We start from the raw sequence: 16,522 nt of genomic DNA on the forward strand, positions 1-16,522 counted from the left end.
AGCTGCTTTTGGGGGGAATTCTTTTGCTCCACCTCAGCTGGCAGAAGTGTCCAGGACTGGCTGGAGGAAAAGAGGAGAGAGAAACAAAATTGTGCCGGGCGGGGTGCCCATTAAAGAATTTTTTTTAATTTACTTACTTATTTATTTATTTATTGTTTGTATATAGTTCCTTGGATTGTTGTTTGATTTTTATTGTATGTATATAGTTATTTCATGTTATATTTATTGTATATAGTTATTTCATGTTTTTTCTTGGATTGTTTGATTTCTATTTATTATATGTATATATTTCATTTTATAAACCTTGTTGATTGAATTGTTGTGTCTGCCTTGCTTCTGTCCCACTGCCGGTTTAAGGGTTCTCTGCTTACCTTCCCGGGACCACGTGGCTAATCGGCTATGTGTCCACCCCTTTCACCTTTTACGGACCCGGCTCTGCAGAGCAGGCTGCCTTCTTCCGTCATGAAGATTGGCTCACATTTTTTGCGCTAAGCCATATCTGATCTTTGAGTCTGCTATCAAGAGCATTAATGCTGTAAAGGTATAATGTTGGCTCATGCTGTAGACTTGAATATTGTGATATGTGAATCTCAAGAGGATATTTATGGGGTATTCTACTTATAAACATGCTTTGAATTAACACACGTTGAAGTAAGTTCCACAGCCTCTGAAGTTGCATATGAAATATTTATGTAATATATGCTAAGAAGGCTATTTAGCCCCTGAGGTTTCATTATAAAGCAGATGCTAGTTAAACGGGGCTTAACCTCTGAGGTTACATATAAAAGGCCACTATTAGTCACAGTCATATTTCTTTGTAAGGGTATATACCGAAAGCTTTAAAAATGATAGTAAGTCAATGCTAACCCAAACATTGCACTGATATCATTAATTCATGACTTACAGTAAAAGTAATCTTTAAATATTAATAATAAACTAGAGCCACATTAAGAGGTCCACACTCTTAGTTCATCATTGGTTAAGTGGTGTGCCATCTGTAGGTAAAAATCACATGAAATTAACGATAAAAATAACCATAAACACATAAATTAATTGCCAGCTAAAAAGGCCTACTCTACCAACTGCTGTAAAAAACAAATGCACAGTGGCACTTGAAAGTTAGTGAACACTTCAGAATTGTCCATATTCCTTCATAAAAACTACTTAAAACAGCATCAGATTTTTCACTCAAGTCCTAAAAGTAGATATGGAAAACCCAGCTAAAATATAAAGACAAAAATATCACACTTGATCATTTATTTATTGAGGAAAGTCACCCAGTATTATTCCACATAAGAGTGGTTGAAGAAGAAGAAAAAACAAGTTTTGGAATGGCCAAGTCAAAGTCCTTACCTTAACCCAATAGAAATGTTGAATGACCTGAAGCATGCAGTTCATTTGAGAGAAAACAGCAAAATCCCTGTGTTAAGGCAACTGTGTATGGAGAAATGGGCTACAATTCCTCCACGCCGATGTGCAGGTCTGATTATGACCTGCTGGAAATGTTTAGCTGCAATTATTGCTGCAAAAAGGGGGTAACACCAAATACTAAAAGCAAATGTTCACATACTTTTGCCTCTTACAGATGTATAATACTGGGCGATTTTCATCAATAAATAAATGACAAAGTATGATATGTTTTTTTTCTCATTTGTTTATCTGGGTTCTCCATATCTGCTTTGAGTGAAAATCTGAAGATTTTTAAGTCATATATTTATGCAGGAATATGGACAATTCTGAATGGTTCACTAACTTTCAATTACCACTACATAAATAAAAAACAGACTTGATCAAAATCAAAAAATGTAATATAAAATAATACATTTTGAAGGACATCATAGAGGGGATAGGTGTCCTAGCCAGGATATTTGGTATGCCCATTCCTGATCAGGAGGTCAGTTAAATGATAAGACAGTGGAACACTATCTGTTGGGGCAAGGTGTTCCCTGGGTACACTGGGTGGGCATATCCCAGGAGGAGGTTCCTTTACGATGCCCATAGGGCTGCGTGGGATTTATAGTTCCAATGGGAAGCCCTGTTGGGTGCTGCTGGGAGGAGGGTGTGCCTGGTTCACAAGCGCTTCTTTCCAGGTTCAGCTGAAAAAGAGCCATTCTCCTAAGCCATGCAACTCAAGAGTGAAGGACAACAGTCATCAAAAGAAGAGGAATGAGAAGAATATGATTGGTGTTGTGGAGTCAGCATCTTTTGAAAGCACGTTTATAATTTATTAAGGTGCTGCAGTCTTTTTGGAGTAATACATGTGTTTCGGTCAGTAATACTCAGGGATTTGTGGCGTGGGACACCTTTTATATGCTATAACAAAAAATGTGATACCTTAAAGCTGAGTACAATGTAAGGATCAATTCAAAAAGAATAAAATAAATGCTAATTTTCCACCTGAATATTATGCTTAGACAGTAACTTACCTTGGCTTCCTCTACATAAGGCGCAAAGAGACGAGGTCTGACGTAGATGCCTGCACTCTTCTGCCTCAGCCAGGCATTGGATTTACCTCCTTCTGCCGTGGGCAACATATCCGAAGGAGGGGTGCTGATTAAACCTCTTTTCATCTGAGGAAGAAGAACACATCCATACATTTAAACTTCATTCTACAATATGCTGCTAAAATACTTAATGTAAATGACTTTTTCAACTTTCACAAAATCTAAAAGCTTACAATAAAGTTTCAGATTTATTTTTTTAATATTTCAAAAAATGTAAGAAATATTATAAGGTTTTTATGGAAGTAATATTGAGGTCCAATGTGTTCGGGCTGCAGGTCCACTTTGTGTTTATGTCATTTAATCAACCTGCATGAATGAACTAAAGAAACTCTGCAAAGACTAGCTCTATTCCTAATGCAGTTCATTTGGGTACTACTGGTGACAAAACATGGCAAACAACCAAACATTAAGGCACAGAGAGCGTAGAGTATTAAACAAGCAAAAAAAAAAAGTAACTTAAATACTCACTGTTTCACCTAGGATTTCACTGTTGGGAGGCAGGATATGATCAATGCGGACATAAGGCAGCAAAGGTGATAACATCTCTTTCAGCTCCTCAAGATCCAGGTCTCTGCGTTTCACTCCCCTTTTGTTCACACTGTGAGCCGTACCACTTAATAAATTTGGTTCTGTACACACAAACAGGGACATCACAAGTATTTGAAACCATCACATTACAAATCTGCCATCTACTGTTATGATCTCTTAAGGAGATGACACCGACCAGGAGTCTAACTCTACAAAGGTGTTACTGTCTTAAATAAAACTGTTGAAAAGGGAGATGCAGTAACAATTTATGAACTCCAGACATGTGTTATGGGAAAATTTACCAAGAAGTCCCCAAGTTAAGATACAGTACAATTCCTTGTAATCTACGATCTTTAAAATTGCTGGCACAGCATGCAAAACAAGGCAAAAATTAGAAATGTCACATTTGTATATAAGTATCCGAATAATAAGCCTCGGTCCACAGCTAGCATGAGAGTTTGTGTGGTTTTTTTTAAGGGACACAACTGTCTAAAAACCAGACAGACAGTAAAATATGGGACATTTTGTGCATCCGAGAGAAGAAGAAAACATTTAAGTGATGCTGGAAAACAGAAAGAATCATGGCAGGATACAACCAATTACAAATGTCCAGCATGGCCAGAGGATCAAATTGTCATACACAGCAAACACTGCTGACTCCTTCCCAAGACTGGCTAGTAAGGGGCAACTCAGGAAACAAACAAGTCCTTAAAACTGTGAATGTGATAACCTGTACAATACAGCCTTTACATGCACATGAGGAACACAAGGGACTAGTGGCAATGGTGTCCAGATCCAGTCCTGGCACCCCTCCTAAAATTATGGGAAAAAATGATTATTTCTAAATTTGTTATTAATACTATTCATACCTTACAGCTATTTTATAAATAAATAGGGAAGGAAAAAAAATCCAGCTAAATCAATAATGAAAGGGAAAAATGAATGAGGGATTATAGTCTTGGTTGGAAGAAAAACCTGCAGCCAGAGGGGCCCATAGGATTGGAGACAGAAAGCACTGGTTTGTTGTGAGTATCATTTCAGCCATAGCCCCTCAGAGGTACCCCTAAATGTGAAGCGAGGAGAAGCATCACAAGCTAACAAACACTTGTATTGGGCACGTTTTGCACTCTTACCTCTTTCTGCCATCTTCTTCATCAGCTGGTGCTCTCCCCACTTCACAACATATTTCAGGATATCTTGCTCACTTGCCTGAAAGAGAACACAACTATTAGCCCAGAATCACACGGTACTTGTGGGTTATTTATAAGTGCAGAAAACGTTAATAATAATATGGATAAGATGTGCAAGGTGCACTTTGTACTTCAGTTTGTGCAGTTGTGCTCCTATATGACTTTACTGTTTTGGACTCTTTGCTCTGCCGTTGTCTGTAAATTTACAGATCAGCCTCCTCTGTTTTCATGGACTTGGAGGCTACAGAATATTACCTGATAAAAAGAGCATGCCGTCACAGATTAAAATATACTGTCTCAGGCTTAACACACTTAGTAAATCCAAGGAGGACTCCACCCCAGAAAACTTGGCTCACTATAACACAAGAATATAACACCAGAATAAAGTTATCGAAACACCACAAACTTATGATACTTCTAAGTGGTTTAAACAAAAAATAATAAAAAAAAGAGTTGCAATTTTCTGTAGTGAAACTGAAACCTAAACTCCAAGTCCCACATTTAGTATTAATTTACCACAAATGGAGCCTGACACTCCAGTTGACAGATGTGACACCTCAGGGGATCTTAAAGAGCTAATGTAGGAGAAATGGTGAACTTGTGAAGTCCCTGCTACAAGGGTGCTATGAAGCGGTCAACTATGATATCCATCAGAAAAAAAAGTCCAAGTGTCGGGGAGAGCAGCATTTAAATAGCAGATTAGAACTTCTGGATTGGGGCTCTGCAAGCACAGGATATTATGAACATTTGATCAATCTAGATGAGAACAGGTCATTCAGCTCAACAAAGCTTGACAGTCCTATCCACTTAATTCTTCTAAAAAAAAAAGTCAAGTTCTGAAAATCCCTGAAGTCTTACTGTCTACCACACTACTTAGCAGCTTATTCAAAGTATGTATGGGTCTCTTTGTAAAGAAAAACTTCCTAATGAGTTCTTGATTAACTTATTTTAAAATACAGTCTCAATCCACTGTACTAATTCCCTTCATAATTTTAAACACTTCAATCATGTCTCCTCTTAATCTTCTATTGCTTAAAATGAAAAGGCTGAGCTCTTTTAATCTTTCCTTATAATTCATCGCCTGTAGCCCTGTAATGAACCTGGTTGGTCTTCTCTGGAACTATTCTCGCACTGCTATGTCCTTCTTGTAGCCTGGGGACCAAAACTGCACACAGGACTCCAGATGATGCCTCACCAGTGTGTTATAAAGCTTGAGCACAACCTGCTTGGACCTGTACTCCACATGTTGTGCTATATAAACATTCTGCAACCTTCTTAATGACTTCTAAACACTGTCTGGAAGTTGATAGCATACAGTCCACTATGACTCCTAAATCCTTCTCATAAGGTGTACTCTTGATTTTCAGACCTCCAGTTGTATATTGAAACCTAAATTTTTACTTCCTATGTGTAAAACTTTACATTTACTGACATTAAATTTCATCCGAACAAATCTGCCTAAGTCCTTCTGTAATGATTTAACAGATTCCAATATTATCTATCAATCCACCTACCTTGGTATCATCTACAAACTAAACCAGCCTGTTACTTATATTCCAATCTAAATCAGTTATACCATAAACACTCGCAGGTAAGTTCTCCTGCGGGCAAGTCAGGATTTGATTTTATTGAATAATTTCTGGTATTTTATAATGTCGGTTGTATATGTCGAATGCGGTAAACTCACGCTAGTGGTACATGGCATTATGATATGCTAACGCCCACCTGAGCGAGTAACCACGAAGCACACTGCCATTTTTATTTTTATGTGGGTGCGGCAATGCGCTGTATCAGCATGCGCTCCTAACCTCTCTCTCTCTCTCTATTGTGCCTATGTGACCACATGGTAACACAAAAACTATTCCAAAGCGACGTTTGCACTGTTGTGTTTTTCGCATATCACACACGTTTATCGTCAAGAGCATCCCTTATCTACGATGTAGCATTCGATCAGAAGAAAATATGAAGCTGGTTTTAAATTAAATGTTGCTGAAGTAACTAAAGAAATTGGTAACTGCGCCACTGCAACAAAATTCGATGCGTCTGAGAAACTGGTGTGAGATCGCAGGAGGTAAGAAGATGTATAAAAAAAAATAATAAAAATAAAAAAATTTAAGGGTCGCATTTTTGAATGGGCGCATAAGTTGGGGTCTCATTTTATGATCGATTTTTTGGGTTTCAAGACCCGACTTATATGCGAGTGTATACGGTATACAGTATATTAAAAGTAGCAGCTGCCCTAGCACTGACCCTTCTGGACACCACTCTTAACATCAGCCAATTCTGATAAGGTTCCTTGCACCATAACCCTCTTCTTCCTGTGTCTGACCCAATTCTGAACTCATCTACAGACATCACCCTATACTCCCACTTCTTTTAGTTTGATGCCCTACCTCTCATGAGGCACCTTGATAAACGCTTTCTAAACATCAAGATAATATCATATGCTCCATTTTGATCGTATCCTTTTTTTGCTTCCTCACAGAATTGCAGCATGTTAGTAAAACACGACCTCCCTCATCTGAAACCATGCTGACGGTTCAGAAAAGCTCTTGTACATGCCAGGTGTTTCTCAATCTTATCTTTAATAATTCCTTCTGTTAATTTTCCTCTAATGCATTGCATGTTAAGTTTACTGGCCTATAGTTGCTTGGATCTGCCCAGTCACCCTTTATACATAAAAGGATAACATTTGCCATTTTCAAATCCTTCAGAACCTCCCCAGCATGCAGTGACTTCCTAAAAATATGTGTCAATGGTTTATGTATGTACTTGCTAGCCTTCTTAAGAACTCGAGGGTAAATATTATCTAGTCCTGGTGACTTGTTTGATTTCAGCCTATTTAATATGAGCAGCACTTCTTCTACAATTTCTAAATTAATCAGAACCTCCTTAGAAGTCCCATTTACTGCTAGGAGGTTATCCACTTCACTTGTGAAGACCTCAGAAAAATGCAAGTTTAGACTGTCTGCTATTTCACTGTCTGTATCTTTTAATTCCCCTTTACTATTCCACATGCACTTCACCTCCTCCTTGACTGTTCTTTTACTATTAAAATACTAAAACAATCTCTTCGGGTCATCTTTGCTATTATCTGCCATATTTATCTCCAACTGTCTTCTAGCCTCCCTAATATCCTTCTTAATGGTTGCCTTCATGTTCTCATATACCCTACGATTCATTTTGGAGCTATTAGTTTTATACAGTGTTTTTTTTTTTTTTTTAACTCTTTATTAAACTACTGTGGAGTTTTTTTTTTTTATTTCCTATTAATTCCACATTTAGGAATGTACATGTTTTGCATTACATGTAAAACATTTTTAAACCTGTTTTAAACCTCTTTGATTGTCTCCACTTTTAAAAGCTTATCCCAGTCTATCCTCCTTAGACTTTGCTGCACCTGCTCAAAATTTTCCCTACCAAAGTTAAAACTTAAACTCATCTCTTCCCACTCATTTGTAAAATCTACCATTTTTCACATATTTAGTGACTGAGCACCACAAAATTAAAATCAATCAAACATGTGCAGTTCATGAATTAAGTCATGGTGGATCATTAAAATAAAAATGAATGAACACAGCATCACCAACACACAAGTGGGGCTGAGCCAAATTCATTCATCTTCAGTGTTAGGGTGACTTCTGACTCAGCCAGAGTGAGATCCATCTGGTAGCCTGAGGAGTGGTCAACAGGAGATGCCAGTGAACACTGAGATGACTCGGCACGGATTATATCATGGATTGCATTTATCAATGCTGTTACAACTACCAACAAATAACCTAAAAAGCGAATGTGAACTGTGAAGAGACAGAATAAGGTAGGAATGAAAAAGTATAAAACAAAACTATCAAGCCCACAAATATTTACACGTTAGTTGCCACAGTGCATGATAAATTGCGGACTTTTAGTTTGGCACTTCCATTACCCAACTAAAATGAATTTAACAGAGAGGAACTGCAATGAATATGGTGTCATTTTCAATACACTCATTCCAAGGCATGTGTTGCTTGTGCTAATAAAATGCATTGCATTTTTTATTCTAACAGATAAACAATCAACACTATAACCTAAAAAATGTAACTCAAAAAAAATGTAAGAATAAGTTAAGGCACAACAAATCTTATTTGAGTCTATTAAACATTCTGGTGATCTACTAACATTAACACAGCAAAATGAGTGCAGGAAAAAGACATTTAAATAAATAAACCCCATTACCAGCTGTAAAGGAGACATTCTGGCCTCCCAGGAGATGTCTTTGAGGCCCTGACAGGGTACTTGCACTCTCAGCCATTTTATTTCTTTTAGGTTTTTCTATTTCAGTTTTCTTTTACAAAGTTGTCTGTTGCCTCAGTCATATGACATTTGTTACATGATTCGCAACCTAAGTGGTAACACTTGTAATGTGCCATCTATTGGAATGATAAATGCAATGCATTTTATTACTACATGCATTACAAAAATACATTCTAACAGATATTAAATGCCAATAGATGCTAATAGACAGATACATAGACACACATTTTTGAACAAGATGAAATTGTGTCTATCTTTATAAACAAACCTAGTGGGGAAACAAATTCCAATATTTCCAGAGCTATCGGGTAGTCTGTCAGCAATTTAGGTATTCTGGGTCTAACTAATCATGCACTTCTTTTCAAGGCTGGTGGAATCTGATATGGTGGAGCTGGACTTACCTGCAGATAGTCAGACTGAATAGCAGCCAGGAAATGTTCCTTATTGAGATCATAAAGAACACTGGAGGTCATAACTTGAGAGAATTCCTCGCAGAGGAAATGAAGAGCCTGACGGGAGACCCATTTGGATCCATACGGCTGTGAGCTCCAATTTAAAATTGTGATCACGGTGTCCAGAGAGATGCTTTCAGCAATGATATCCTCACAGCCTGAATGGGTGAAAAAGCAAATAAATGCTGTAATGTTGAGAAAGTCTTTGCCTTTAAATAACAAATTACATGAACTCTACACACCCTTGAGAAGGTGCTGGTGAAAAGCACACAGAGGCATTTGCCCCTAGCAGTTGAAATCGGCTAGTTCAGTCCATACCACTGACTTCTACCCAACGTGAAAAAAATATGGAAATAGCACAGTACTTTGCTTGGTACGTTCAGCATCTTTGTGGAAAAGCATCAGGTCATTAGATTTCAGTTTTTCATCTATTTAACAATGCAAAAGTAATTTGGATTTGTGTTCAACCCTGTATTTACTGCTTAAAAACTCAAACACGGCACTGGCCAAACCAAAACTGTGCACTGTCAAAAGTGTGGCTAAACAACCGTTTGGCTTTACCTTTGCACCTACAGGTGCAGAAGTGAGGCAAAACCACACATGTACCACTGAATCTGCTCCTGCATTTCTGATAGATGAGTCCATGAACACGCCAGCCTTGTTCATTTTTCAAATAGCCTCAGAAAGACTCATCCAGTGCATCAGTCACAAATTCTATGACAGTGGCTTAAGCTCGGCCATCTGAAGGATTAACGCACAGGATCATGAGGCACAACACTGAGGACTTAAACCAAATAAACTGCAAAGGTGCGTTTTTTTTTTTGTTTACGAGTAGCAAATCAAATACAAAGCTGACAAGAGGATTTGTAAGATGAGGCGCAAAACTGAAATGAAAAATATGTTATAGGATAAAAAGAGCCATGGTACAGATGAGCACTAATAGCCCAGGTTTTTTTTTGGAAGCTTAGTGATCTTCAATGTAAACAAACAGACATACCAAAAGACTAAACAGATAAAAAGGAAGAGCGTTTTTAAAAGAATATATTAATTTACAGTTTGCAATTCCACATCAAGTCCACAAATACAGTACCGTGGAAAGGTACAAGGGTCATTAGATGGTTCACAAAAATCAGCTATTTGTTTTCAATTGTTCAATTGTTTTTCAATAGTTAAAAGGGCAGATTTTAGAGGTCAAAATATGTTTTTTTCAAAAAGTCAAAGAATACGATCCTTAAAATAAAAATACAAACACACGGTAATCAAACATTTTAACTTCAGTAAAAAAGTACGACCAACTATAGGCTTGTAGCCTAGTGCTTCCAAGTTCTTTTAGATAAAGATTTATTAACAGCAAAACCTTTTCCAGGCTTCAAATCAATAATACAGTAAACAATGTTTATCCACCTCCGTTCTCCTCCATAAGCATCGTCATACTCCCTACCAACTCTGGCTCACCTTTCAAGAATGACATGGCTTCTTTTATACCTGACTCGGGAGTACTTTTGGGGTTATGGTGTTGTGTAACAGGAGCACTTCTACGTCAGATGGAAGTTCTCTAAAACATGGAGAGTTACTCCTAATAGTGACCCCTGAAGGAACCCAAGGACCCTGACAAGGTTGCCTTTCAAAACTCCAATTTCCAGACCACCCTGGGGGTGTCCATGTCTGGGGCCAAACCAGATAAACACTGCCCTGTTTTATACTGGGGAATGAATTGTCCATTCATTATTTGTTTGTCCCGATTAAGATAGGAATCTACCATTAACCCAGCTGGGTTGCACACCTACTTTCCTGTAGTCCTGTTATGGCCCCCTGCACGGGCAAGGATCCATCTTCCATCCCAGATGGGATACCAGTCCATCCAGCACGGCACTTACGCATTGCACGACAATCACCGAATATGCCCAGTAAATTCGGTCACGTGAAGTGAAGCATTGTGTGACAGTAGGTGTGTGATAAAAATGCAAAATAATTGGGATCACGTGCAAGAACAAGCAAGTCCCCTAAGTACTGCTCTCAATATGGCAACTGTCAATGTTTCTGTTGGTGAAATGTGGAAGTCACTATGCCTTGCACTGCGGTAGCCTACAATAACATAAGGGTTGAGTCAGTTGTGCAGATCAAGCACTGACATTCTAACCAGTCATGGACAAGCAACAGACAAAAATAATTGTGCACAGAAAACCACTTCTACTGTTTCATCAAGCTGTGCGTTTGTGACAGTTTCAAAACATGTGACATGAAGGACGTGTACTAAGTCTGCATCAGTGGACACTCAACAGGCCATTCCTACTGTATTTATGTTGACATTCACATGTTTCTGTTACATGTAATAATACTTTTTCTTGTTAAAGAAAATTCAACATTTTTGGCTTGTTTTTCCTGGGATAAACATTACTTGAAGGAGGTTAAAAAAAAATCAGTAAAGAATGAATACATTTTATAAACTTCTGTCTCTACAACTAAGACAACTGCCATTTAAAGTACAGTAGAACTGCGCAAGACATGAGTTCTGCTCGACAGTAAACTCTGCTCTATATTTGGTTGCATGCAGTTTGGTGTAAATTTAAAATTCTACAAAAAAACGACCATAAGAAAATGCAACAGAGGTAATGGTGCAATGGTAAGCCCAACAGCTTCAATCACAATTTGCATGTATGAACCTCTGTTCACCAAACATGCCTATAATCCCTTACTAAATGATTGTTATCAGTGCAATCAGAACTCCAAGGGGTAACCCCCAATTCCAGCAATGTGCAATCAAGCTTAGCGGAACATTAAAGCACATGCATGTATGTGTCAAGGGAGCAAAAGAAGGTGGTACCACCACTTTGGTAGGGCTCTATGATTTCCGCGATGCGGGAAACAAGGACTGAATCACGGAATTAAGGCATAAAAATGGATTTTAGATTTAAAAATGGTAATGTGAGGAATTTAGAGAGTGAAGAGTTGAGTGTTACAAAACTTCCCAATGAATTAAACGATTGAATAATATGTAGTTCTATCATTCAGATACTATTTTCTAGTTTGTGGTTTTTCAAGTGAACACAATTCTTTGAAATTCAGTTGTGCCTCTGTTTGTGTGTGTGTTTCTTGTAGGTTTTCTTGTTAAAAGCACGTGAATTAGATAGCTGCATGAGACAGAAACGTATCAGATACCCTAACTACGTTGAAAACACTAAGAAATACGAGCATAACTGCAAAATTGAAGGCACAACAACATCCCAGCGATTTTTACAAATCTGGACACCAACTTTTCAACACGTTTTTCCAGCATACCATAGACTGGACACGAAAAGATACTTGCAATGACCACTTCAAAAGTAAAATCCATCTCAAGAACAAGGAGAAATTAAGATAAAAAAGTGTTCCCTTTTAGGTAACAATAGACGAAACAACAAAATTGTCAGATGCAAGATGTCAGTTTGTAGAGAACTTTGTGGTCATGTGAGTCAGACATACCACTCATAAAATGACGAAGATGCATCCCTTCTTTATCAAGCATTATAAACAAGTAGGTGTGCTGCCAGAAAATGAGCAGTCTTCGTCAAACTCACTTGCCCCATTTCTTTAAACAACATATTGAAGCCATTCTTCAAAAGATTTGTGGCAGTAAAACTTATGTTGTAGTTGATGAATCCAGATAGCCAAGACCACATAGTTCTCAACATAGTTTTAGGGGAGTACACATTTGGCTGTATTGTAATTCTTTTATGTAGGCAGTTCTAATTGTACATGAAATTATATTTGACCGGTATTAACAGTCTTTCCCATAGAAAAATGTTATTAGTGAACAGTACTAATTGTTAACTGGTTCCCTTTTAAAAATTAATAACGATGTTTCTGGATTAAATAAATGGTTTGCCTCACGGTGACAAGGCATACAAGATCCACATTTGACTCTTCCATTATAAACTCAGCACCTACAAACCTGGGCAGAAGAGCAGGCTTCTCCTCAGATGCAATGAACCCTTAAAAGCGGGCCTCTCTTTTTTTTTTCTGTTTAATTCCCGGATTTAGCGTCTTCCAGATTAGTTAGCTTTTACATTGTAATGAATTATTTTAAGATATGCCGTAGATGAAGCTACAGATGTAATGATGCATTTAAGGTTTAAGAATCATTATAAATAATTTAAATAATTACAATTACAGGTACTGAAGACCAGTACTTTTTGACAGATGTTATCTTCATGGAGAGCTGCAACTTTTCCACCTTTCCAGAGACAGCACTTCAGTCCCTTCACAAAAACTAGCTGAATCTTACTGACATTTTAGCAGTGGTTACAGACAATGCATCACACTGTCTGAAAGCAGACCAGGAAGTTTTAAAAATGGTTATGCCTAACAGTGTACATTCAACCTGCTTGTATCATGTCATCAGTTTGGTGGGAGAGACCTGGCAGCACTAGAAATACTTTAGTGAGGCGGCATTACTAGTGATGTGGGTAAAGTCTGCCAAGAACCCCAAGGTGGAATAGCTGCTTTGAATCAGTAGGGTACCACGCTAAACATATTCACCTCTACAAAAAGTTCTTTCTGGCCAAGAACACATTAGCTCAGGCTGTAACAAATATCTTAGACCCTAAAAGTGAAGTTAACCTTCATCTCAGAAGGATGCATCAAACTAGTAATAGCTCTTACAATTCTGGAGGGCACTCACACTTGATGAATGGCACTGCAAAAAAAGGTTCAGTTGTGCTAGTGTACTGTTTCATTAAAAGGAACATAGTGCCACTTCATTATTGTTTGTTTTGATGTAGCTGTTGCTATTTACAGTTAAAAAAAAAAACACATAAAAATAAAAAAATTTGAATCAAGGAAAAATAAAAAGGTCAAAAATAAAAAAAAAAAAAGAAAAGAAAACGGAATTTGTAAAAAATAAAACTAATTCCATTTGGATATCATTAGCAAAGTCAAAATTTTTGTATCAATCCACAACTACTGCAGACAGGTTGCCCTTTAAATAAAAGCAGAACTTGAATGGCAAAAGGTGGCCACATGGCATTTTTATGTTTATGTGCCAGGCAAAAAACACAGAAGAGCGGTAAGTGCAGCAGTGACAATGAAAGACTGCAACAAGACAGATACCTCAGCATCATTCAATGGAGTCCAAATGTGTTTAGAGTTTGAGTACATCTTGCCTCTTTCTTATTGGCTCACATACCCACAAGAACGCTTCATCTAAGGATTGCTGTTTAAATTTAAGGAATGCCCAGCCTATGCACACTGCATCTTGCCCATTTTCATGTCATTAGCCTTGAAATCGTCCACATCAAAATGTCTGAAGTAACACAAAGCCAGGTGTGCACATCTGACATCTTTACAAAGCCAAACACACAATGCTTACTATCTTAAGAGCCTTTGCTGCCATACAAGCCCCAGGTTTACCTCACTCCCAGAACCCCCCACGCTCACTGCACTCTTTGCTCGCAGTACTCCTGAACCAACTTTGGAGTATCAGATTCATAAAAGCCCACTCCTCCAAAGATGCATATGAGAAAACGGGGAAGACCCGAAATTTGGTCAGGATTATTCTGCTACTTGATATATAATGTATATTATTTAGAAATTCAATTTTGTTTGTCTCTTTCTTATATTTAGAAGCTTTGCATGACCCTCAAAAACAAAGAGAATGAGCATAGCCTAACACACCTAAAAGTCAAACTTATTTAACAACTAAACCTGTCACACTACACCCCATTTCCAACTTCATTTACACAATCTTAGCGTGTATTGGGCAGATGTAGCCTATGCCTGTGATTTCCAGTTGTGCAGGGGAGCTGGCAGCCAATGAATATTCAGCTGGAAGGACATTGCATACAATGCAGCCACAAGAGAAGAAAGCAGACATTTTGGAAAACACAAACAGAGGGAGGCTTGTGCGTCCAATGTCTTGTTTGTTTACCACTGCGGAAGGGAAAAAGGGATTAAAAAGGGACCAAGATGCGGATAAATGTGCCATTCCTGGTGAACATTCAAACAACCTCTGGGAACAACAAGGGAACATGTTAATTGGCTATCAGCATTCTTTGGAAGTTTTAAACTTTGCTAACAAATCATCAAGTACTCAACTTGCCATCCCCCTGTGAGTACTAGCCTGTGTAAACTGAAATGTCAAGGAACAGAGACCTAGAAACTGTACTCTTTTAATTTGACTTACCTTTTAAAAAGTTGTTCTTAAGAGTATGAAAAGTTGTTATGTGATATAGTGGGTCCGTATCTTAACTGCTTTGGCCAGTTTTTAAATAAATAAATAATCGTGCCCCAAATAGGTGCAGGCTCCAATCAGGTGTGGGATGCACGAGTGTGTTTTGACCATCGGTTAATTGAAGTGCTGGCTGATCATGCCACATACATGTGCAAAGGCGGGCAGATCAGTCAGATTCCTCATTTGTTCTGCGGGAAGAGTAGCTCCTCGCACCTGTGCTCGATTAGGCAGGTTAAATAAAAAGAACCCTAAATGGCAGTTGAACAGAAAAAGAGAGAAAAGAAAAGAACAAGAAGTAAGGAAAGAAGATGGATAAAGACACAAGAACTGGTTGGTAAGATGAAAAACAATGGCTCAATTATTTGGAGCTAGTTCGGGTTCAAGGTGTCAGAATAGCAGCACAATACTGTATTCTGTAGAGAATGCCGAAAACAAGTCCAACAACAGCTTCGAGCACTACTACTCTTTTCCACCATTTACAATTGCACCATAAAGTGCAGTACAAAGAGTGTGTGAAAATGCGTGCTGCAGCGCAGACCGTGAAACCTTCCTAGGCTCCTACCCCAAAACCAACCACGTTACAAAACTCATATAGCCATGCTGTGCCTTATGAGAGAAAAAGTGAAAAGTGGGGTGACATTACTAAAGCAGTGACATCATATCACTAAAGACACGGTCTCCATTTCAACTGTGGAATAAGCCAGATTTATACAGCAGCTAAAAAAACTTGACCGAAGATACCAGTTACCTAGTCAGAATTACTTTGCAAAAGAAGTACTGCAGAAAATGTATACTGAAGTTAGAGAGAGTCTTGCCGCCCGGCTTGCCAAAATGTTTCACTTCACGCTGACCACCGATATGTGGTCCAGCAGGACCTGCAAGCCATAAATGAGTGTGACAATACATTTCATGGAAAACTGGGAACTGAAAAGTGCTTGTCTACAAACCAGGTACTTTCCCCAAGACCACACCGGGGAGCATATAGTTGAAGCCTTGCAGGATGCCCTCACAAGCTGGAAGCTCAACCAGACGTGACTGGTTGCTATAACTACTGACAACAGGACTAATAATGTCAAGGTGGTGCAACTGAACAAGTGGCTGAGGATGCAGTGTTTTGGTCACAGACTTCATCTAGCCATTGGTAATTGCAATATTGAATCAGTTAAATTGAAATAGGAAAAAAATATGCCAGGCATAATAATGTACTCTTTTAGAGACATTTTTTTTTTTCCCTTTTTAACCAGGGCTGAATATTTTTTCCAAAAAACTAAGGTTTCTAAAAAGCACAGAAAGCAATTGTTTCTCACATATGATTCAACATAAAACATTCGTTGCTGCATACAGTGT

The 16,522-nt window shown here is 38.2% G+C and overlaps 1 protein-coding gene across 1 annotated transcript in view; it reads right to left on the reverse strand.

The window, feature by feature from the left end:
- btbd7 (BTB (POZ) domain containing 7) overlaps positions 1-16,522 on the reverse strand; it is a 52,467-nt gene that overhangs the window by 19,639 nt on the left and 16,306 nt on the right. Inside the window, exons 4-7 of the mRNA XM_039741239.1 lie at positions 8,917-9,125; positions 4,166-4,241; positions 2,973-3,133; positions 2,427-2,570 (exon numbers count right to left, since the gene is read on the reverse strand). Of these exons, the coding sequence (XP_039597173.1) occupies positions 2,427-2,570; positions 2,973-3,133; positions 4,166-4,241; positions 8,917-9,125 (590 nt within the window). The remainder of the gene's footprint in view (positions 1-2,426; positions 2,571-2,972; positions 3,134-4,165; positions 4,242-8,916; positions 9,126-16,522) is intronic.

This window comes from Polypterus senegalus, chromosome 18 (genome assembly GCF_016835505.1).
Source record: "Polypterus senegalus isolate Bchr_013 chromosome 18, ASM1683550v1, whole genome shotgun sequence".
Lineage (NCBI taxonomy): Eukaryota > Metazoa > Chordata > Cladistia > Polypteriformes > Polypteridae > Polypterus > Polypterus senegalus.